This window comes from Drosophila erecta, unplaced genomic scaffold (genome assembly GCF_003286155.1).
Source record: "Drosophila erecta strain 14021-0224.00,06,07 unplaced genomic scaffold, DereRS2 tig00000021-arrow-pilon, whole genome shotgun sequence".
In the NCBI taxonomy this organism is placed as follows: domain Eukaryota; kingdom Metazoa; phylum Arthropoda; class Insecta; order Diptera; family Drosophilidae; genus Drosophila; species Drosophila erecta.
In genome coordinates, this window is record NW_020825198.1 from 6,847,071 (window position 1) to 6,870,544 (window position 23,474).

Below are 23,474 nucleotides of genomic sequence, written 5' to 3' on the forward strand. Positions count from 1 at the left end.
CTATTATTACTTATCCTAAATAAAAGTGGATTATCCCATTGAATCTGTTGCTTGACCCACATGTAAAACACCTGTGGGATCTGGAAGTGTATATAAAGCGATTTGAGGTAGTAAGTCATTATCAGTGCATGACTTTCACTGCAGCTGAGATGAGGAAATTAGTCATATCCCTAGCTGTGCTGGAACTGATAGTCCTGTCCTTGGGTCATAATGTAAGCTGGGGTGTTCAAGATCTAGTTTTGGTGATCTATTAGAACTGCATCCTTTAGAGTCCCTGGGAGCAGCAGCCCACTCCGATCAAGAAGGTGCCAGTGCCAGTGCCTGTTCCTGTGCCAGTTCCTGTTTATACCAAAGAAGGCGGCGGTGGAGGAGGAGGAGGAGGAGGAGTAGGTGGCGGCGGCGGTGGTGGCGGAGGAAGCGGCAGTGGCGGAGGCGGAGGCGGCGGCGGAGGAAGCGGAAGTGGGGGTGGCGGCGGCGGTGGAGAAATCGGCGGCACTTGCCCGCGTCCTTCTCCCGAAGCTTTACGGGTAAGTGCGGATTAAATAAATCCCTCGGACAGCTTTAAACCAAACTCCCGATCTCTGTGCTCCACGTTGCAGTGCCTTCGGGAATGGGCCTGTCAGTACGTCATCCGGCTGGATCTGCGGTAAGTGGCAACTTCCGGTTGAGTTCTGCAGGATATTCTCGCTCATATATCTGCTCCTTTTCGTGCAATTGCTTTGACAGCTGCCTGCTCACTTTAAATGGCAACCCATTGCTGGGCAATCTCATTTCCATACCCGGCATCACCGGAGGCGGCAGCAGCGGCGGCGGCGGTGGCATCTTGGGTGGCATCCTGGGTGGCAAATAGGACCACTCGCTGGCGAAAATGTGCTCACATTAAACCCAATAAAGTTGCTCCCGCACTGGCAAAAATACTGGCTTAGTATAAAATCAAGTTTAATTTGAAAATGCTTTCCATTCACAAAATTTGATGGCTACTAGGCTGCATAAGATATATCATAAAAACAAAAAATGCAAATTAATTATAAAATATATCTAAATTGGCAGTAACTGGAGGTGGAAAATGCAACGCAGCTAAAAAGGATAAAAGTGCAAGCCGTAGATCCTGCGGACATGGTGTTGAAGGGCTGCCCGCGAGCAGGTGGGGCATCGAGATGACTCCCGCAGCGCATTGTTGATGCAGTTGCATCCGAAGAGGTGGCCACAGCGCAGGGACACCAGGGAATGCCTGCCATGTGGCCCACATTTCAGGTCGCAGATGGAGCAGACGTTGATTTCGTACATCTTGTCCAGCGCCTCGTTCACCGCGCTCACCTGGCTGTGCATTTGGGCAATGCGATCCACCAGCGGCGTGGCGGACTCATATTTGGATATCTCCTCCTCTAAGCTCAACAGCATGTCCTCGCGCTTTCTGTGGTATTGATGCATGCGTGATGTGCTCGACTCCAGTTGGACTAGTCGCTGTTCTGGACTGGCAGGACACTCCTCCAGGAGCAGCTCTTGAAGGTCCTGCTGCTGCTCGTGCAGCTGGTCGAACAATTCCTGAATTTTATGTAAATGTAACATTATTATGCTCGAACTTTGACATCTAACCCGAATTCTACATGGGCAAGACTCAAACATTCCAGGCTTTAATTTGTTGAGATGCCCGATGAAGTTTCTATTATGATTACTGAGAGTTCTGAGTTATCATATAAGAGTCCAGCATCTACTGATTTGCAAGCATTTTTCGCCGTGTACGAGTGCCACTGGACCGGACGGAATCGAATTGAGTATCAGGCGGGGGTACACGGATTGGAATTGCTGCTCCTGTTAATGGGCAGCCAATAATCCTTAGTATTGGCATCGGTGTAAAAATGGCGATAATCGCCGGCATAACCGTTAACTTGATTATTGTTTAAGTGCCACGCAATTAAGCCGGGCAATTCTCAAATTAGCCTGGATGGTCGGGCACTCATTGCTTATTTTCAACCATTTCGACCATTGCCAGCGCCAACTCATCTGCCACGTCCCCAGGTCCTAAGGTCCTGCAATTGAACTCCTGGCCTTTAACTTTAAAGTATTGGCAGTTGGCGAGCGGAGGTGCCGAGCTTGTGCTCTCGAATAAAGTCGCAAATCATTGAAGCATATGCAATTATTCATTTTGAGGTTGAATGCGCTCGAACGCACACAATGATACAAGAACACGGTCCTGGCAGCCTGTTTGTGTCTGTGTGTGTGTGTGTGTGCGTTGCTTTATCTGTGTGTGTGTGTGCGTGCAAATACTCGCTTGTATGTGAAATTGTACGCAGAGAAATTTAAATTCAGGAGCTGTTTCTTAAAGGAGGATGCTCCATAAAATTCGCTTTTACTACGCATAGTTTTCGTCGCTTTTTGTGGCATTTCTTCTGGGGCTTTTCCGTTTGCTTTTCCTTTATACAGCCACTTTTTTGGCCCCCTTCTACGCCAAGTATTTTTGCCTTCCTTTTAATGCCGTCTTGATTGCAGCCCGATTTCGTCTGCAGATAAAGCACCCCAACCCGCAAAACCGCCGCGAAGGACACTCCATCTTGGTTAATCCATCACTTGCATCCTACAGCTCAATAGTCTGGGACCTTCCAATTTCCTTTGCCCTTTTATAATTAACTTTATGTGTATGTATTTAGTTTTATTGCTCGTTAGACAGCCGGGCTGTGAGACAATGAAACAACAATTTGTGATCGCCCCCAATCAGCCAGGCCCTGATGCCCAAAAAATCCTCCAAGACCTCAACGCCCAGCGCCCATTCCCGTTCCCCAATCCCCAAAAATGCCGAACCGCAACGTGTGTAGGCCATTTTGGAGTTTCGCTCGGCCCAGCCGTTGCCATTATATTAATTACGAACGTTTGCGCCACACAGCTTCCTGGCCAGGAGCCGTCCTGGTGTCCTGGTGTCCTGCTGTACGGGTGTCCTGATGTCCGGGTGCCCTACCATCCGCCCACCGGAGGGCGGGGTGTCCGCTACTCCCTAATGGGCACAACAAGTAAATCACACTCAAAGCTCCAAGGCGATTCCAGCGATGCCAGCGACGCCAGCGACGAGCTGCGAGGACTCCGAAGCCGAAACAGAACCCCAAGCTGAAACTGAAGCCCAAAAGGACCGAATAATTTCCATTGAATGTGTGAAACTTGCACAGCTCTTAACGAGCTTGGGTCCACAGAAATTCAGAAATTCAGAAATTCAGAAATTCATTTAAGCGCGCCAGACAGGACGCACAATTCCTGGCTGGTTGGTTATGGCGATGGTGACGAAGTCGATTGGGAACGGGAATGGGAATGGGATCGTTTAAAGCGACTTAACGTGCCTGGTAATTGTGTACATTTTACAAATAATTAAGTTAGAGAACTCTTTTAAGTTTATTTTAAACAGGGTCACGACCCTTTTGAACTCCCCACGGCAAATTGCAGTTTTAATTCAAGAGCAAAGTAGGCTTTTGGCTTACAAAATGTGTACATTATTAAGCCCATAATTAATAGCGAAATAGTTTTCATATTTTTGCAGTGACCACACACACTAATAAGTGAAATTAATGGTTTATTGAGAATCGATTTACCATTTGATTACTCTCCTATTAAGTTAGAACTGGCCCTATTTAAATTTTTATTTTGTTTATTTTATATTAAATATATAGCATTTCCATGCTGATTTGTCACCAGACCTCGAGGGCTTTCGTTGGATGCACTTAACTCGCAGACTCGCAGAAATAAGTTTAAGCAGCAACTTTGAATTTATTCAATTCCTTAATCCGCGTTTCCTTTGATGGCCTCAAAGCTGGCTATATCCGATACCGTGGAGCTGGACGGAGCAGGAGCATCGGATGTGGTTGGTGGGTTTGTAGTTTCCGCCTGGGGAGCTTCGGTGACGAGACTCTGTGAAAAGCGCAGTGAAACGATGACGAATTCAAGCGGTTTTCATATAAACGCATCTTACTCTACCAAATATACATAGACTCCAGTGGAGAGCTACATAAACAATTTATACTTTTGAAATTAAAGAGAGCATTGCTACATAAGCAACTTATTATTTTGAAATTAAAGATAGCATTGCCACACAAGCAACTGGTTAATTCTGAAACTAAAGAGAACTTTACTACATAAGCAATGCTAGTACTTTGAATCTAACGAGAGCATTACTACATAAACAATTTTTATATTTTGAAAATAAAGAGTATATTGCTACATAAATAATTAAAATATTTTGAAAATGAGGAGTACACTGCTACATAAGCAATTCTAATATTTTCAAACCAAAGATAACTTTGCTACATAAACAATTGTATAATTTTGAAACTAAAGATATTAATTGCTACATAAGCAATTGTATAATTTTGAAACTAAAGAGAATTTTACTACACAAGCAATTCTAATATTTTGAAACTAAAGATAAAGATAAAAAGAACATTGCACTGTATCTGATCTGATATTTCGTACACTATTTGTGTAGTAAACTTCTAATAGTTTTGATGTATAGGAACTAGGAGCATGTGAGCTTTAAACAAAGTGCTCATAATCTGTAAGAGTCCTTTGGACTCACCTTGGACTCGCCCTCCTGGAAGGCCTCGGCCAGTCCTGGATGGATTTCGCTGAGCGGCTCATCGCCATGTCGGATGTAGACGGGCACATGGCCTTTGCGGGGCTCCAACTCCTGGAAGGGGGCCGCTGGGGGAGAGTTTAATTACACGCCATTAAACTATGTTTCGCTACATTTTTACCACTTGTGCTGTGCTGTTTGGCTTATCAGCTGGTTAATCTGCGCCGCCTTGGCTATGACATACACCCGGAAGCCTTGAATCACGACAAAGCGCAATTATGACTAACGAGCCGAGCAGTGGAGAGAGCTTTTGGCCCCAAAGTCCCCAGAAACTGCGCCTCTGGCTGGTTCTGGCGCTCGAAAACCTGTTTTCGGCTCTCATCCCAAACAATAGCCGCGAATATTTCAAGCAGATGTGCCATTAATATTAGCTATTTACTGCCCCTACAAGTACAGCATATTTTAGGCCCTCCACTTACCCTCGGCGAGAACTGCGAGCACCAGGAACACCAGCGCTCCCAGCAAAATGCTGTTTCCCAGGCTGCCGGACGTCTTGACCATGGCTATTCTACGGGCACTGTGAACTTCTCGCGATTTAATGGCGAACTGCGATCGACGCGGCTCCAGACTCGAGACTCAGGCTAGATCGGCCATGTCCAAGCTTAAATCTGACGCGACTCCAGCAAACTTTTGCCCTGCCCATTACTCATGGGTAGCAGCATCCGTGCACGGCGAGAAATTCACCCGCGATTCGCATGAATTAAAGGGAAATCATTTTTCCATTGTATGCAAAGCAGCCCCACCAATTATCTACTGATTATTTATAGGGGAAGCTAATCATTTCTTGAAATCATTTCCAAACTTACTTAAAGTGTGTTGGAACTATAGAAAAATGCTTTGCAGTGTAGGATACTTACCAAACGTCGTCATGCTCACTTTGTATCATTGTGCCTCCCTACGCACTTGAAGCCCCAATGCGGCTCCCCTTTTCGCGCAGTGCACGCGGAATGATGATGGCTCCGATGATGGCTGGTAATGAAGCTGTCGACGAACTTTTCGCGCCGTGGTGGGGCATAAAAAGCTTTGGGCTCCGCGGCAATTGCCGCAGTTTCGAGAAAGGGCAAGGGCGTGGGTTCTAGCCCGGCATTTAGTGGCCTGTGGCGCTCCACTCCTGCGAGGCCAACTGATTCCTCACACTCAAGCGTATTCTATTTTTTGCAATTTTTTGTTTTTTTGTTTGTAACTTGTTTCAAATTAATTGGGTCGTTAGAGAAGCCATTTGCGCGAAGAGGTTCGTCTTTTTTGCGCCCTGCTGCCAGTTATTCAGTTATTTTTCGCTCCGCACTCGCCTTTGAATTGTTTGCCCACTTTCGTTTTTGTTGAGTATTCAAATCGAGAAATTGCTGACATCTGTGGATGAAATGCCGCGGGTCGACGGCTGCCTGGCTGGGTGTATGGATTGGGCTTGGTTGTGCTGCACCGGCGGAAATCGGAATACAAGTGCTTGTATCTGCCTGCGATTACGCCATTGAATGCAAGTGGAGGACTCTGGGATCGGGAGGATTGGCTGAGGCATGTGTGTGTTTGCCCGCCTCGATTGTTCCGCGTCCTTGATACAATTCCATTTTGATTTCGGCATTTCAAACCCCTGCCCCTGCCCCCTTCCCCTGCCCCCTGCCCTTGGCCGCACAGATTGCGAATCAAATTGTTGGGCAAATATTCAACAGAGTAAATATGTTTATGCCGAATCAAGCAATTTCATTTAAACACACTCCACATGACGAGGCACTTGTCCCCCCTTCTTGTGTGTGTGTGTGTGCCTAGCCCCATCCGGATTCCGATATAATGCTCAAGTACTGCAGCTACTATAGATACTCTATGTACTGTGCGCTGTGCAGCCATCTCCTGCATGCCGCATGCCGCTTGTTAACTGGGCTCCCCGCGCGTGGCTGCCACATTCGAACCAAATCAGCGATGCGTAGTTTATTAGTTGCGGAGTAACTTGCCCTTAAAACAATGGCATCTAAACAAGGCAGCCCGCCTCTACTACGCTTTTACTTTCAGTGTAACGCACAAGTGCACTCAAAGTGCGTGTTCGCTGTGGGCCATTGAGTTAACTTTCATTGAAGTCCGACGCTTTCAAGTGGTTCTATTAATTAAAGTTTCAAAAAGTGAGCAAGAAGCTTAATTGCAATCATACTCGAATATGTGCAATCATAGGTGCTTAAAGAATTAATTTAAATAATTTCAATTTCAAAATTTGCAAGCCCTTCGTATTTCTTGGCACCTAATTATGTTTTTATGTACTTGCAAGTGATTAAATTTATAGAAAACTGATAGTCCTAAATAATTCGAATGCTGCTATAATAATATATAATAATAAAATGTAACATAATATTAATATAATGTAATAATAATAATAATTATCTGCTAATTCGAATTTACTTACTTCAAGCCCACTGCCGCTGAATAAAAGAAGAGAAGAATTTGGTTTTCTCTGTCGTTTATTTAATATTTGTATGTATTTTATGTATGTTTATTTCCGAGGCTCTAAAAATAGTTACATGGCTGCACTAGTGTGTGGGTGTAGCTTTTATAACTATGATTCTAATTTATAATCTTCCACTCATCGTGTCATATCGTTTTGGATCTTGTTATGGATGCATTGTGTCTTTGTTTGTTTCCTTTGGGGGGGAGTTTAATTCTCTGTTTGTTGTCATTTCCATAATGGATTCTTCTGGTGTGATTCTTCTGTGAATCGATTCGAATCGAATCCGGCTACTCGCGTGTATTTTAATTTAAGAATGGATTAGCTTTCTTGGGGATATAATAGGTTATATGCTCTACATATTTGCCGTAAAATCGCATGGTTATGCATGTGGGTATGTCTGCAGATGTCGGCTAGTGTCTAATAGAGTGTGTGGGCTTACGGGTTATGGGGTTACGGGGTCATGGGGTCACGGGGTTATTAGTATAGTGGCGTGTGTTCATCTAGGTGTGGCGTGTCTTTAAAGTCGATTATTTAACTCCTACGGAAGCTGAAACTAGTTGAACATTCTCTAACTAAAAGTAGAACAAGAACGAATGCTAAGTATCAAAAGGAAAAATCTGATCTGTGAAAACTCCGACGGGCAGCGCCTTAAAATCGCTGCCCGCCAATCGGGAGTGGGCGTGGCATTGTATTGCATTCATACGTATTACTATATATCTTTAGCTATATATTCCTGTGCGGCCAGGCGATCTTGCCGGCCGTGTGGTCATTGAGTATATACTTGAATTGATCTTGAGTTACTTGAGGGATTCCTATTCGTCTTGCATTGGAAAAGTTGAGATTCGGCTTATGATGTATATGTTTATGGTTCGCTGTAAGCATTTATATAAATAAGTTAAATATGTTTACTTATATACGTGGTTGCATATATGCCGGTATGTATGTATATATTTTTTTAATGAAGTATACAATATATTGCAATTTTAAATGTATATAACTGTTCAAGTCTTTTTGCATCTCTAATATATGAATATATAAATTAATATCTTTACGTTATTCATCGTTCATTTTATAAAATATCTCACCGTTCGATTTCTGCCCTTCTGTTTATTGTATAATAATCAAAATGTAATTGGTGTCTTTAATCTTGAAATTATTTGTTCCTATCAACAAAGTGTGGATGACGATCAGCTAAAGGTCCCAACTTCCCGAATTATATTTATCGTATAAGGTATCAACTTATTACAACTGTGTAATATTAACATGCCGATAAATACTGATCCCAAATTATAAAGATAAACCTCGGAGGTGCATTTGACATTTAAATATGTTTACATTTTTTGTTAATCCAAACAGAATGAAGTAAAGAGAAATCGGGAGCACAGCTGCACATCTGTTTTGTAAGTGTTTTGGGGACTCTAATTAATTTTTGCAGTTGTGATCGGGGTATTTCGATTTTGGGACTCAACTTGACGCGTGTATAAAACAAGGTTTCTGTGTAAAAATATTTTTAGTTTCGCCCCAACTTCAATCCATTCGAGTTATTCTTACTTTTAGCTCTTTGTCATTTTGTTTGTTTCTCGTTTTCATTTCATTTTTATTTTTTGTGGTGTATAATGTGTATAAATAAATCTTACTCATAAATAAATCAATTAAACGCTCGCCTCAATATATAATCTATTTATATTCGTAATTATTTCATATATATTTTGAATGTAAAATTGCAAATCACATAATTGTTACCACTACTGTTCAATGGAATTTCTTATATACGTTTTTTTTTAGTTTTTCATTGGTTTTTTCGGTTTTTGTTTGGTTTGCTTATGTGTATATAGGCATTTAATGCTATTTAAAACGCTATCAATAATCATCAATAAAGCCATGCATAAACACGATTTCGAACTATGGCCCTATAAACAATGCACATAGCACTCTCTGGTCTAAATTCTAATTCTGCCCCGATATTCTAGATTCTAGAATTGCTGCTAGAACTGCGACATGCGGCGTTACTTTACGTGGTTATCTACATGGCGCGCACGTATGTAGATACGATGTAATAATCCGTTGTTGCTATAAAATGTGGGCGTATTTGTTGTGTGAGAGTGTGGGGGCGGGGTGTTTATAATTAATGGTTTCTTGCTCGTTGTATAATTAAGTTCGAATGGTTTTCAATATTTTGTTGTTACTTTGCATTTACTATTATTAATTTCGATATAAAACTGCCTCTTTTAAATATATTTATTTATTTGTAATATATTTATGTGTATATATATGCTTTAAAAAATAACCTCTATCGCGTCTGCCTCGTTCATCAATTCTTAAATTATGAAATAATCGTAATTGACAATTTAATTAAATTGTTTTCAAGTTTACTCTTTTGGTTTTTTTTTTTGGTTTTTTTTTTTTGCCCCATTTCATTTGGTTTTGGAATAAAAACTACGCGTAAAATAAATACATGTTTGTGTATATATCAATACTTTTCGATTTTTTTGTTTTATAGAATTACAAATTTTTGTATTTTTTTGTTTGCTTTGTTAAAAACTATGTCACTTAACTTTGGAATTGCTTTTAGTTATCATTTGTTTTACAAGTGCGTCTTCTACATCTATCATCAACGTTTCATCAACCTTTCTGCCATCTTCTGCATCTTCGACTTCCCAGAACATTGGGTATATTCGGATATATATTCTATGTATATCCTTTTGCGATTGGGGAGGATGTGTTCCTGTCCATTAGAAACCTTTGGCTGGGCCAAAGCTCGAGGGGTCGAGGGGTCGCGGGTACGGGGGTAGTTCTTGTAAAAAATTGTTTTTAAACTTGCATTTCATGTGGAGCTTATATATGTACACGACGGGGATCGGGGAACTCTAATGCTAGTAATAAAATAACTATTTCGTAAGTATAAGTACTTTGTTGCATGTGTATGAGAATGTCTTAATTGGGGTCGCGATTCCTTCGCCACTATATACTTTCCATACTTTGAATGTATTTATTTATGTTAAGTATTGTCCTTGTGATATGTTTCTAAATTGTTTTCTCATTAATTTTAATCATTTCTAAGTAATTGAAGTAGTTTTCCGTTTATCGAGTTAGAGCATAATATGGAAGTAATCTCATCATAAACTTGGTTAGAGTGTAAAGTTGCCGCAGCGGTTAAAATGGTTCGTCTCGTTCGATTCTGATCCTATATATGTATATATATCCGATTTCCGATTGCTAACTTGATCATTGAGTACGGTTAAAAGAGTCTAAGAGCAAGAGAGATATAGGGAGTTGCGGTTGCGGTAGTGCTATAAGTTCACTAATTGATTAGTTTGCTAGGACTTGAACTGAGCTCCGATCGAATCCTTCAGTACACTAAGGACTACATCTAGTGGTGAGTGGATTAGTGTGTTATCTGGTGTATTGTGTCTGGTAACCGGGGTTTTGTGAGGGGTGTATATAAACTCTAGAGCCCTAAAACGATGCCTAAAAGTAGATATTTACCAAAAAACATGCAAATTGGTTCTGCTCGCTAGGTATTATTCACTTAGTTCATATGTATACATATAATTTGCCGTTTCCACCGTTTTCGTCTTCCTACCGTCCATCTGTATATAATGCTTATTTGATCTGTGTATATATAGAATTTCTACTTATGTTCCATAATATTCGTTGTGTCAGATTTTTACTATAAGTTACGTTTTGGATTTCCTTCTCAAACCTTTTGTTTTTCTTTGTTCTTACGCCTGCCAATCTTCGTTCAGTAAAAGTTGCAACTTGGAGAGATTTGGAATAGTTCAGATTATAAGTGAGTAGATATAAGTGCGTGTATATAACTGCTTGAAGAAGATTCTATTGAGTTGAGATCCATCACCGTCATCATCATCATCGTCGTGATCGTCTGCCATTTTAAGAACTACTCCGCTAGTAAGCCGATTTCTAGACTAGATTTTGTTTGTTTTTAATTCTCATTTGGTTTTGTTAATTCTTTTTAGTATTAATTTGATAAGGGTGCTCGAGTATTGCTTATAGGGTTCTGGTATAAAGTATCTTAGTTGCGGGCAGGAGAGTTCCCTACATCGATTATCCCTAGGCCACCACAATGTCCTGGCTGTTCTCATCGCTGTCCAGCTCGTCGCCCATCTCCAGTTCGTCCTGCTTGCTGCAGTCGTCGTCGTCCTCCTCCAAGCCCTTGCCCTGATCGATGGCCCCGGCATCCCGGAGGCATGCCGATTCCAGGTGCTTGTTGAGGTACGACTTGAGGGCAAAGGTCTTGTTGCAGCGATGGCACTTGAAGTTCTTGTCGCCCGAATGGGTCTGCATGTGGGCCCGCAGATTGGAGCGGTCGGCGAAGGCTTTGCCGCAATGGACACAGGCGTAGGGTTTCTCGCCGGTGTGGGATCGAAGGTGTCCCTGGAGCAGCCAGGGTCTGGAGAAGAGCTTGCCGCAGATGTCGCAGCTGTGCGAGAGCTTGTGCGTGAGCAGGTGCATCGCCAGGGCGGGCATGGATACGTAGGCCTTGCCGCAGGTGTTGCACTTCTTGGCCGACTGCGAGTCCAGGGAGCGATGGGTCTGCTTGTGGCGCGACAGATTCGAAGAGGTGGCATACTGTTTGCCACACTCGCAGCACTTGTAGCAGCCCCTCTTCCGCTTGGCGTAGTTCTCCCCGTTGCCGGTGGAGCTGTGTCCCAGGCTGGCTGTCGCATTTTCTGGCGACTCCGATGGCGGACCACCGCCCGACGAGGCATTGCTCTGGGCACTCTTGGGACGCGGCTGCACCGGCTCCTGCCTGTCCTGCTTGGTCACAGCAGCGGCCTTGCTCGCCTTGGTCCTGCCATCCAGCATGTTGAGGCACATCTTCAGGGCCGAGGCACGCTGCTGGTTCTGCTGGGGATTGGGCTTGCCCCACTGCTGCAGACCTGATTCGGAGGAGGAAGACATGTCGATATCCACGTCGGAGCTGTGGTCCGAGTTCGGCGGCGTCAGGGGCGAGCAGTTGTTGGCCCCCTCCGAGGAGCCACCCATCAGGTCGTAGGAGCTGCTGCCGATGAACCGAATGGTCGACTGGGGCGATCGGCTGGAAGCGCTGTTCGATATCTCCTGGATTTCCGGGGAGCGCAGTTGCTCCTGCTCCTGCTTCATGATGGTCACCACGCAGGGCGGGATCAGGGGCGGCAGGCTCTGTGACAGGGAGAGCAGATCGTGGGCCGCTTCCGTTTCCTCCACGCTGCGACCACGATAAATCGACGCCGCCGCCGCGGCCGCTGCAACTTGTTGCTCCCGCATGCGGTCCCGCTCGCGCTCCCTCTCCCTCTCGCGCTCCCTGTCCCGCTCGCGCTCCCTCTTCAAGGTCACCGGCTCCGGCTGACGGGGCGATCCACTGGCGCTGGCTGGGGGGGCATAGAAAATCACCTTGCCATCTTCCGCCGGAGCTCTGCCCACTGAACGGCGAAGCGATACTGTTTGTGGGGAAATGAATACTTAGTTTTAGCATCCGCAAGATACTGGCTAACTCAAAGGAAGAACTAACAGTCCAGGGGCTGGATACTATCCTCGGTTTGGGCAGAGAACACTTTAAAGTTCATTTTTCACCAGCTATCATCTTCTAAATTAATCGAATTTGATGATTGTCAGCGACTTGTTGATTTTTCAGACTGACTAGTGGCAGGGCTGCCATCTTGGACCAGGGCTGCCTAATCGTCTGTAAGCTTTGACGTTTTTCGGAACGGTGGAATCCGCTCAAAATGTTATTAAAATCGAAATTGGCTCAAATACAATCAACTCGTTGGGTGAAGACTGAAGGGAAAAACACCAAATACACAAATACATTTTGGACTCTTGACTCTTATATCAGGTTTGAGTAAGAACATTTAAGCAATATAAGTAAAAGGACATTGATTATAATTTCAATGACGAACGCTTCTTTAACAACGATTTACTGTGCAAATCAGAATTGACTCGCTCTGCAACTCTTTCACTTCCCCTGGGGCTTCTTTTTTTTGCATTTTCTCAGAGCTGCCATCTGTACCTGTAGACATCAGAAGGTGTAACCCGAAACTACAAGCTCCTTTGAACTGTCTTTATTAAAAGGGAGCATTTTTTCTTGCCTTTTTTAGCTTCCTTAAGTACACATACACATGTGCTCGGGGTGCGTGTGCCAAATGCAAGAGATAAATGAAGGGACTACCAAAAGCAAAGGGAATCATAAAGGGCAGCAGTAACCATAAATGCACATTTTGGCATTTTATGGGACTGAAGCTGAAGCTGAAGCTGACGCAGTATATCCCTTCTCCACTGCGGCTGACCTGTTACGTTCCGAGTTCCTCAATCGATATGACGACCTCTCAAGCCATCAAAGCCACCCACCCACCATCGCCAGTGGCAGTCAATGCCGCTTGTTTGCATTTGCTTCTGCTCCTGCTTCTGCTTTGGCTTTTCCCCAACGCCTTTCCCCGATTTTCCCCCGCTTTCCCGTGCCTTTGCCTCCATTCAAGAGCAACAAGCAACGACATCGACAAGAAGGCAAGCGCAAACATGGAAAATGCCAACATACGCTAAAAAGATTAGCTAACGGCGACAATGTCAAACACGAGCGCCCACAGTGGAGTGCTCAAAGTGGGGAGAGCAGGGACTGCATGGGGTCACCAGCAGTCACCATGGGGGGGTCACCAGGCAGAGGCCCAGTCGCCAGCGCCACCAGTTGAAGGACGCTGGCCAAGTGGGTGGCCATAAAATGGTTGAAAGTGCCGCTGGCTCTCGATGATGGAGTGGGACTCACACTGCCTGGCTACTAAAAATAAATACGAGCACACAAATTGTCGCAGCCACCTGTTCACATTGTTGTGACGCAACTTTCAGGGGGTGCAGCTGGTTGATTCCGGGTGATTCCTGGTGATTCCGGGGGGCACGAGCTGCTCTGGCAGGTCTCACAAATGGAACAATAGATACTCGGATAATAAAACCGCTTTTGCAACCCAAGAATGTTCACTTCATGTGAAGGAAATACAGGAAGTGTGTACTAATAATTGGAAAAGCCCGAAAAAAGTCATAAAACTTTCCAATAAAAACCTTGCTTTCTCTTAAACTTGGGTCACCTTTTTAACTATATCATGATAGTTAAAGGGTAATAGAGAACCAACTTTAAAAGTGGAACTTACCTGAGGCGGAGACTGGCACTGCCACAATTGCAGGGGATCCTGTGGTTCCTGCTCGCCGCTGCTTTTCCTGCTTGGAGGAGTTCATTTGGACCAGAGATTGGGCGGCGGACCATTCCAGGTGTTCACAGAGCTGATCCTCCTGCTCCTCGCCATCCTCATCGTCCAGTTCGATGATCTCCCGTTTGAGAACCGAACGCGAGTTCCGTTTGGCCAGCGATTTGAGTGGTGACTTGCCGCCATTTCCCTGGCCATTTCCATTGGCATTCCTCAGCACCGAGCTGGCAGTCGCCGGGGATTTATCCTCGAGCTTCACTTTACCGGAGGTCCTGGGCTTCGGGCGTCGCCAGCTCTGCAGGTCAGCACCCGATCCCGACACCGATACCGATCCGGAGCTGAGAGTGGATCCCGATCCACCGGGCACATATTTCTTGCTGGCACTCGCATAGGCAATCGTTTGGATCTTATTGCGATTGGGCAGTATAAAGTCCACGGACATCTTGCCTGCAAAACGGGTCACCGTATCCGTATCCGTCTGCCTGCCCAGTTTGCCAGCTTGGAGCTGCGGCAATCGAGATTCCGGGGATTGCCCTCCACTTGTTTGCTGCTGCCCTGTTTATTTTGGTCTAGGTTTCTCTGGGGTTTGGGTTTGGGTGTGGTTTTTGGGGGTTTCTTATGCTTAGATTTGTTTTGTATTTACTATGTAGATGTAGCACAACCTTCTTTGTCATCTGCAGTTAAAATGCTTTGCCTTTATAGCTATAGCCGTGTAGCTCTTGACCCGCCCTCGACCGTTCTTGGCCCTCTTCTACGGCCTTCTACTTCTGGTTCAACTTTGACATTGACATGCGTCGCCTTGAGAGTATTGCTGCGGTTGCTCCTTCAGCTTTGATTCCGTGTCCCCGAAGTTGCGGATGTTGCGGATGTTGCGGATGCTGCAATATTGCGTCCTTTGGCTGGCATCCTTCTGCCCCCGCAAGATCCTGCCACCTGCGATCCTACCGCATCCGCCTGGCAGCTTATTTAACTTGTACCTCCCGGCTATCTCCGCAGTTGAAGGTATCTGGCTTTCGTTGTTGCGTTGCTAGTTGCTGCTGGTGGTTGTTGCAATGCTGCAATGTTGCCGCCGTTACTGCTGCTGCTCCTGTTTTCTGCAAGTAATGGAAAGGCGGGTAAATTAAACTGCACTTATTTACCGGCAAGACAGTGCACAAAGACCCTGTCACATTTACATGCAAGTAATAGCTGTGTCCTGCTCAAAGGACCAGGACAAAGGTGCGTCTTTGTAATAAGCTCCTTAGCCAGGGTGTACGCTTGAAGATGCTTTGTTAAATGCACTTTTCAAACAAATTATAATATTCTTTAAATTAACGCAAGTAGACTTTAGTTAACTATGAGTGGACTTATTAACCAAGATCCATTATCAAAACTCATTTATGATGTGAGGTTGGTTTTATTTAGCCCTCTTTATCATACTTTCTATTGACTGGAAATTCTGGGGGTCCTGCACTCATAAAAAGCAGGAGCCCGCTGCCAGGACTTCCTAAGCAATTCCTGATAGCCCATAATGCACCCTTTGCCCTGGCATACCCCATAAATCGCAGGTAAATACTCTATGGCAACCATTAACTGCACACTCCGCCACTTTCCAAACACCTTGCACTCGAAAAAAAAGGGCGAAGCGAAAAGAACCAGCCACGGAATTGCATAATTTAAACGGCGATTAAAGTGCGAAAATTGTAAACAAGTTCCTGCAGTGGTTGCCAGTCATAATATTTACATTATAAATGCAGAAACCGCCGTGCAATCAGCGTCAGACGGGAACAGGACATCCCATTGTGGGGAGTGGGTGGGTGATGGGTGCTTGCTGGATGGGTGGTGGGTTTTCCAGGTGGCCGGGGAAAATTTGCAACACTTGATTACACTTAATTGATAAATTGTTATACTTTTTGCACTAAATTGCACGGTTTATACACGGACAGGCAGTTCATTTTCCGCACTGCGTGGAGCACAGGGAGCGAGAGCGAGGGAGAGCGAAGAAGAGAGAGAGTGAGAGAGAGAGGTGGGGAAATGGGTGTTCTGCGGGGGGCGGGCTGGGCGGAAAAGCTTCCATTGGAAGGTGGCGCACACGCACGCACACCGAAACTATCTATCCCTATCCCACGTTTAAAAATGGCGCATATACTCGCTGCCATTGTTTAGGAAATGCACTGGCCGAGGCTCTACGATATCGATGGGGATTACCATGTATCCTCCTGCAATATATACACTTTTTTGTCTAGTTTTATCACATGTTGAATATTTCTTAGGTAATGGTCTGAATGCTTTGCGGCCTGTGGAAATCCTATAAATTTTCCTCGTTTTCCGTTCGTTGCTTCAGCAACAACAACTTGTTCACTCTGCACTTGTCGAATGTTTTGTGAATTGAAATCGTCGGAGAAACTCTCAGAGAGAGAGAGAGCGTTTTTTATACCGAGAAAGAGAAATGGAGAGTTCGGCGCACTCGTTGAAGCTTGGAAACTAGTAGGTGGAACTGCAAAGTAGCGAGTACATGCAACAAATAGTCAACTGTTGGTTGCCTTAGCCTACCTCACTGTACCACCCCCTTTCTCCAGCCCATTTCTCGCCCATTTCTCTCCTTTGCTCGCTCTCTCCCTCTTTCTCTCTCAGTCGTTCTCTCTCTCTCGCTCTCTGTGGATGTTCTGCTGCACATAAACAATGCGAGATTTTTATTGCATACTTTGCAGCTGCAGCGACTTATACACACACATGCAAGGAACATATATCCTATATAGCACTTTGTCACATGCAACACCAAATCAAATCATGCATAAATAAGGATCCGAGCTTATAACTACATTTTTGGCTGTTGAACCAATCTATGGCGGTTATATGATATGATATCGTAGGAAACTTTCGTACTCGCTCTGATTTGTGGCTTGTTTTTTCTTCATACACACAATTTGCTCTTTGATAGTTATAGATTTTCCTCTTTGTTTTTTTTTTCTTTCTTTTTTGTTTAGCTGCACTTGGTCACGTAATATTTGGGTTTCTGGTTTTGGCCTGGACTTGAGTGTTACTATTTTTTTTATATATTTTACAGTTTATATTATTATTGTGGTGCGGTGTGTGCTGGCTATTAAACTATGGACTTGTTTGGCCTGCCGCTGTGCGTCAGTTTTTGACGTACCACTCCCTTCTACTGTGCGCTTGGCATTCGCAGCTTTTCGCTGGCTCTGCCGCTCACTTGGCTATAGCACATAGCGTATATACATACGTAGAGGTTTCTATATGTGTGTGTGTGTGCTTTACAGCGAGTGTGCGTGATTTCGGGTCAACACCAACGCACACCACTAGGGGGTGGTGGTGCTTTTTGGAAGGCAAGGGGTGGTTCCTGGGCCATTGGTTAAAGGGTTTAGGTGCCAAATAACTGCTCAGTATCCCACCGATAGTTGCTAGATTCTAAGTTATATTGATGCGATTTATTAGCTAGTTAGAAATACTAAGCATAACATGAAGACACAACAAGTAGCCAGCAACACCACCCCCTAGCCGCCCAAAAAACACCCAAAAACATGCAACAACCCCAAGAGAGAGTTGCAACTGAGTCTGCGCATACACTCTATGTTCCGTGCGATTCTCGCAAAACTCAACCAGCGAGTCACCAATACCACGACAAAGGACTTATCCTGGCAGGAACTCGTGCCACACACACTTGTGGATTGCCGAAAATTATGCAACAGCACCGCTTTTGGAATGGCGCAGGGGGTGGGTATGCCAGCCACGGGGGGCCGCAAAACCGGGAAGAAGAAGTATCGGTACCAGTACCTTTCCAAAAAAAAAAAAAATAATAAAAAAAAAACCCGAAAAGCCGGGGGTGTGTTTTGATGTCTGCCACTTGGCTGCCAAAAAAACAAAGATGTAGAGGGAAAAAGTTCGAATTTTCAAGGGGTTCCAAAGCTTAGAAATAAATTATGAGCTGCTCCAGCTGTAAGCGTTTAATTTGGTATTGTTTTCATTCTTCGGTTGGCCCTTCGGTTTTTTTTTTTGTTCGTTTTGGTTAGCTAGACCAAATATTTAGCATAGTTGACAACTGAAACTTGCTCCTTGCTTTGTCCGTTGTCCTTTTTAACGTTCTGAGGTTTTGGGTTTATTTCGTTACGTTTCGTTTCGTTTGGTTTGGTTTCATTTGGTTTGGCTTGTTTGTACAGGCCGAGATGCGAGACCGAATCGAAAAGGGGGCCAAAGGACACACAACGGCCGCAAGGACTCCATGGCCCGTGGCCCATTATTGCCCCCCGGTCGCAACCAGCAGCCCCTTTCCTCCCCCGAATCCAATAGAGTCCCTTGCGGTTTTTGTATCTTTTTTTTTGTGTGTGTGGCATTGGTGGTGCTGCTGCTGTTGCTGCTGTTGCTGCTGCGTTGACATCAGCGCTTCCGCTGCGGGCTTCCTTATTATTCCTGTCACTAAGCCGCCCTTTAAATTCGCAATGAATGCCAAACAGCGAAACAGTTAAATGGTTTTTTTTCGGTTGCCGCTGTTGTTCGAGCCACGGAAGTGCAACACCAACCAAGCAGGCCAGCCAACAGAGCAAACCAGAGCAGACCGGAACAGGATGCACTGGGAGAAAGCAGTGACAATTATTGGCTACTACGTTGCCAGGACCAATTGGTAATGTGTTAAAAAGTAGGCAGCTAACTTTTAACAGCTTGTATGAAACTTTTTGAATATGATTATTTAGTAGTTTACTCTTAGACACCAAACACAATGAATAGTTTATGACAGCAACTTAACAGGGTTTTAATCGCAATCAGGTAAATAGGGTTTTGAAAAATGGTACATAAATAATTCCACTAAATCTGGCATGGTATATATAAATATAGCAGTATGCATGAGACGTAAAAAATTGTTTGTAGTGATTGAATTGGTTTCGCAATTGCGGCTTGGTTTGGGTCCTGCCAGCGCTGCAGGGAAAAGAGCCGGGACTGGGAAATGGGAAAGGAAACAACCGCAAGGTTACCCGGCCAAAGGGGTTGGCTGCGATGTCCTGGCGATGTCCTGGCGATGGTGTCCTGGTGTCCCAATGTCCTGCCGCGTCGTCGGCTGCCTTCGCGGTTACATTGACCCTTTTTCCACGGCCGCCTTTTGTTGCCGCTTGATAGGCTTTCTTGCCGTCAACGCTAATGGAGCTTAAAAAGTTGTCAAAGCGTCGCGGGTTTTATATTTTAATTTCAAAGTGCCAAAATATAAAATGAAATGGAGCAAAGGGATGGCGCAGTCATCAAAAGGGCTCTGCAACAAGGCATCAAATCAACTGGCTCCTCTGACATCGCAAATCAGACGCGAAGTGGGCAAAAAGCATGCCGGTTAGATAGATATGTATATGCATATAGACGAGACTATAGTCTGGGCATTTGTGGGGAGCGACGACCAGCTCCTGTTGCCCATTTATTGCCATATGCTGACAGTGTTGCTCGCGGGCGGCGATGGGGGCCAATTTGAGCTGTCATAAAAATGTACAACAACCGGCTACAAAGCAAACAATGCGACGAGTGCCAACAGCAACAGCGGCAGCAGCAGCAGCAGCAGCAGCAACACAAACAGCAGCAACAGCAGCAATGGCCGCATTCAGCAATTGTGCAAACAAATTGCTGTTGCACTTTACTTTTATTTTACGAGTGCGAATGCCAGAGCTTACTAGTATTTTTCTACGTTCTTTTTTTCCCCACCCCCCCGACCACCACGTTTTCTGACGGACCAAGGGAGACCAGAAGTCCTGGGATCCTGAAGTGCGGGAGTCCTGGAAGTGCTGCTGCCCAGCCACCCCAACCAATTTGCATTTTACTATCGCTGCAGGTTTTTATAGTTGTTGCTTTTGCATTTGCTCTTACTTTTTGATGCCTCACTCGGACTGGGGATCCTTGTTCTGGTCCTGGTTTTATTTGCGGCCCGACCCGGCCCGCCCCCCAATTTCCATTCCTCCCGAACCGCCGGACTTATCCGCCGTGCTCATCCCGGCGCTTTTTGCGGAATGCTCCGGTCATAAAGTTTACTTAACATGCCGCTGACGCTTTAGTACTTTTTCCTCCTGTTAGGACTCGGATTGGACAAGTCAAGCTGGAAAGCTCCTTCTGCCAGATGGACGACAAACACAGACGCAAACAAGGACTCGGAATCAGAATCAGAATCAGACTCAGCCACACACACACACAGCCAGAGGTTACAGATGTTGCAGAAGGAAAATCTCCAGCATTGAGCGGCATTTCTAATGTGGCCTGTTATGGCTGGCCATCAATTATATCAATTTCTGGGCGAGAACTTGAAGTAAACAAAACCACTTCAATGGCGGCTACTCAACTTGATTAGTTTGATCAAGAGGTAAGCTCACTTTCGGTCAGATTTATTGGCCGAGAACTCTTTGAAATATTTGTGAAATGCATTTTGCACTTTGTAAATGTCTTTAGGGCAACTTCAAATCCATTAGGGATTTATTCAGGCTAAACGTCGGTTTTCTGGCACAGAAAATTGTTAAAAATTTCGCTTTTAAGGCCGACAAGAAGTTTAATGGCCAACAAATAAAGAGACACTCTCTTAAACCAAAGCTGGTTTGAGATCTGAGATCTGCACATGCGTTTGAATCAATAAAAGTACTAAGAAATATTTAAAACCAATTACTTTATAACCCAATTCACATACACAGCCCCATGCTTGTTCCTTGCTAAATGAGTCATGTAATATAAAGCCACTTCTAAAACATAAACTCAAGAATCGTAAAAGACTCATGTAAAGTTATTTCGGATATCTCCATGGGAATCTCTATCACTCTTTCACTCGTGCCAAATCAAAAACCCAGTCAAAAAGAGCACACACAACACTCCTAATCCATATTCCATCAAATTCGCTTTTAATACAGCGGACTCGAGTAAAATATAAACAATTTACAGCCACTTGCTGAGGTGAAATTTATTCAGAGTCGCATTCAATCGCGATGCCACTAAGCTCACACGGTGCTTTTCCTGCTCGACAATTTTCCCGGGAAGCGGCTTTGGGGATGGGTTTTTCCTCTTTTTCCTCCTTTTCCGAGCGATTTACGAGTCTGGCCTGGGTTCTATGTTATCCCGTTCCAGGGCATCCCCTGCATTTTACAACATTTGTATTTATTTGGCGTCATGAGTTTAAGATGTTGTTGATATATGTTTACCGTCGGGTGACACACACACACCACACACACACACAGCAAGTGGCAACTGCTGCAGCTCCACATAAGTAAATTAGGATTTATGCTTTGTTCTATTTGAGCGCTGCAAAGCCATAAACGATTTTTTATGCACAGCCACTTGGTTTTGGCGCGGAATGGAGGAGCAGTTCGCACCTTGCCGAATACGATTTACGACTTTGAGCATGTGAGAACGTAAAATTGTTATAAATTTGCATGTGCAGAATGCGAAAGAAGCCACTGCGTCTTGCCACTCTGAGAAAACTGCTTCAAATCGCAGTAAAATTTAGTGATTTGCCATAAAACTAGCTCGAATCAAATTCAAAGCGTGCGAAAATCGCAGAATCTAGAGTTTAACAAAACATTTCTGGGGGCGGTATCATAAAACTTTATATTAAAGCAATTGGTAGTACTGAATCACTTTGTACATATTTACTTCAATTTGTTCCACATTTGCCATTCAAAAGTTTGCATTTTTGAGTCATCCTGATTGATGCTTAAAAGGGCTTTGATTGTTCAAATTGTTTTCAGTGCACAGTGAACAGCTTCTTTGGCGATGAGGAGGCAATAAACCCAACTTACGGCCAAGATCAATCGCGGCGGCTTGAGCCAGTTAATGGCACATGAAACTGAACAACAGCGGCGCACTCCAAATCGCCGGCTAAGAAAAGGAGCACGAAGGCGAAGGACGAAGGACGAAGGATATATTTGCCATGTGAGTTGGCAGCACCAAGACCAAGTGAGCGTAATTAATGCGCTCAAATTTATCAAGCTGCATTAGGGCAATGAATGAAACCTGTAACTCATTTTGTCACCGAAAGTAAACAACGTAGTACAATGCGATGTAAACTGTTGCTAAGCCATCGCGTGTGTGCATATGTCTAAAGAACTTTTCCCCCCACCACTTTCCCAGCCATTTCCCATTTCCCATTTCCCTGTTTTCCGCCCCGTGACCCACATGACTGACACTTCGCGATGACGCAAATCTTAAAGCCGAAAGGCGAAAGGCCCCCCAAAAAAGCAGAACAGAACTGAGCCAAAACCAACCGAACAGTAGTAAGATGTTGTCGGCAGATAGTCCACACTGGATTAATGCTGCCATAATTCCACGGGCGGCCTTAGGCCGATGAGCTCCTTGTGAAGGTTGTGGAGTGGAGTTCATTTAATATATCCGATAAAAGTATTTGCAATAAATCCTGTAAAAGCTAATGATTAATTGCTCTGTAGCTTTTAACGTCAACGCGCATACTGGAGGCACGGATTGTGTGTCAGACAGCAGAGGCAGCAACAACAATGGCGAAGCCAAAGTGGCAGCGACATTGGCCAACGTGGCGTATGAGTAATTCGACTTTGACGCCGCAGCGCCGCGCGTGGTTTTGCCTACAGCCGCACACACACTCTCGCACTCCGTGCAGGACTCTGTCACACACACACGCACACTACAGTGGCACATTTGTCTCTGCTGTTAGTGTATGCTTCATGTTTTGCGTTATTGTCGCTTCGAGTAAAAACACAAAAATATTTATTTCAAATGAGTCCTGTGTACAACTGGGGACTGCGGAAACTGGTAAACAGAATGCTTTCCGGCCCAACCCCCAGCGGCCACGCCCCCAAAACGCCCACGGGAGATACCCTGTACTGGGTGTATAGGCGAGTAGAAAACTATTGATGATACCAGCAGCTTACTACTACTGGACAGCTAAAAACCAATCACTAATCAGTTTGGTTCTGGTTTGGTTAGAAGTGGAATGTAATTCTTTATAATAGCAATGAATTTGCTCTTGTTACTTTGGGTAACTCCAATTCGTAACCCCGCACTGCGGAATCGCCTCCTTTCTTTTTTGGGAATTCTTTTTGTTTTTGGTGGGTGGCGAAAGTAACTTTCAGGGGGTAGGTTGGCTGCTTCTGTCGTTCAGTTGGCGCCTTTTCTGTGGCAGGGGACCGGGTGGAAGACAGCATTTGCCATAAATTGTGAAAGTGTCAACGAAAGGCAAAAATACACACACACAGGCACATACACAGATGCAGATGGAGGCACACGCACGCACGCACTGGGGAAAAACAATGCTAACGACATA

At 44.7% G+C, this 23,474-nt stretch overlaps 4 protein-coding genes across 7 annotated transcripts; 1 reads left to right on the forward strand and 3 right to left on the reverse strand.

Annotated features, from left to right (window-relative positions):
- The first annotated feature begins 135 nt into the window (after positions 1 to 135).
- LOC6546330 (glycine-rich protein 23) lies at positions 136 to 1,025 on the forward strand. Its single transcript, XM_001971770.3, has 5 exons — positions 136 to 212; positions 270 to 405; positions 439 to 527; positions 600 to 646; positions 727 to 1,025. The coding sequence occupies exons 1-5, from the start codon at positions 150 to 152 to the stop codon at positions 848 to 850; spliced, it is 459 nt and encodes a 152-aa protein (XP_001971806.3). The 5' UTR covers positions 136 to 149; the 3' UTR covers positions 851 to 1,025.
- Positions 1,025 to 1,625, reverse strand: LOC6546331 (E3 ubiquitin-protein ligase RNF8). Its single transcript, XM_001971771.2, has one exon. It carries the CDS (start codon positions 1,567 to 1,569, stop codon positions 1,078 to 1,080), a length of 492 nt encoding a protein of 163 aa, XP_001971807.1. The 5' UTR covers positions 1,570 to 1,625; the 3' UTR covers positions 1,025 to 1,077.
- Positions 1,626 to 3,539: 1,914 nt separating this feature from the next.
- Positions 3,540 to 5,314, reverse strand: LOC6546332. The gene is made up of 3 exons (XM_001971772.3): positions 5,032 to 5,314; positions 4,556 to 4,680; positions 3,540 to 3,891 (listed from the first exon to the last, which is right to left on the reverse strand). The coding sequence occupies exons 1-3, from the start codon at positions 5,111 to 5,113 to the stop codon at positions 3,763 to 3,765; spliced, it is 336 nt and encodes a 111-aa protein (XP_001971808.2). The 5' UTR covers positions 5,114 to 5,314; the 3' UTR covers positions 3,540 to 3,762.
- A 4,246-nt stretch (positions 5,315 to 9,560) lies between these two features.
- On the reverse strand, positions 9,561 to 17,448 carry LOC6546333 (zinc finger and SCAN domain-containing protein 21). 4 transcript variants are annotated; one of them, XM_026977503.1, is made up of 3 exons: positions 17,370 to 17,448; positions 14,183 to 15,330; positions 9,561 to 12,484 (listed from the first exon to the last, which is right to left on the reverse strand). In XM_026977503.1, the coding sequence occupies exons 2-3, from the start codon at positions 14,676 to 14,678 to the stop codon at positions 11,115 to 11,117; spliced, it is 1,866 nt and encodes a 621-aa protein (XP_026833304.1). In that variant the 5' UTR covers positions 14,679 to 15,330; positions 17,370 to 17,448; the 3' UTR covers positions 9,561 to 11,114. The 4 variants fall into 4 exon arrangements, with proteins under 4 accessions (XP_026833304.1, XP_001971809.1, XP_026833303.1 ...); XM_001971773.3 differs by having other exon boundaries at positions 17,102 to 17,428; XM_026977502.1 differs by having other exon boundaries at positions 17,038 to 17,428.
- Between the last annotated feature and the right edge of the window lie 6,026 nt (positions 17,449 to 23,474).

Coding starts and splice junctions, on each gene's coding strand:
- LOC6546330 (XM_001971770.3), top strand. CDS start 150: ATGAGGAAATTAGTCATATCCCTAGCTGTGCTGGAACTGATAGTCCTG. Junction 213..269: donor TCCTGTCCTTGGGTCATAAT/GTAAGCTGGGGT, acceptor TGCATCCTTTAG/AGTCCCTGGGAGCAGCAGCC. Junction 528..599: donor CTTCTCCCGAAGCTTTACGG/GTAAGTGCGGAT, acceptor TCCACGTTGCAG/TGCCTTCGGGAATGGGCCTG.
- LOC6546331 (XM_001971771.2), bottom strand. CDS start 1,569: ATGTTACATTTACATAAAATTCAGGAATTGTTCGACCAGCTGCACGAG.
- LOC6546332 (XM_001971772.3), bottom strand. CDS start 5,113: ATGGTCAAGACGTCCGGCAGCCTGGGAAACAGCATTTTGCTGGGAGCG. Junction 4,681..5,031: donor GCTCGCAGTTCTCGCCGAGG/GTAAGTGGAGGG, acceptor ACTCTCCCCCAG/CGGCCCCCTTCCAGGAGTTG. Junction 3,892..4,555: donor TCCAGGAGGGCGAGTCCAAG/GTGAGTCCAAAG, acceptor CGCTTTTCACAG/AGTCTCGTCACCGAAGCTCC.
- LOC6546333 (XM_026977503.1), bottom strand. CDS start 14,678: ATGTCCGTGGACTTTATACTGCCCAATCGCAATAAGATCCAAACGATT. Junction 12,485..14,182: donor AGTGCCAGTCTCCGCCTCAG/GTAAGTTCCACT, acceptor CCCCACAAACAG/TATCGCTTCGCCGTTCAGTG.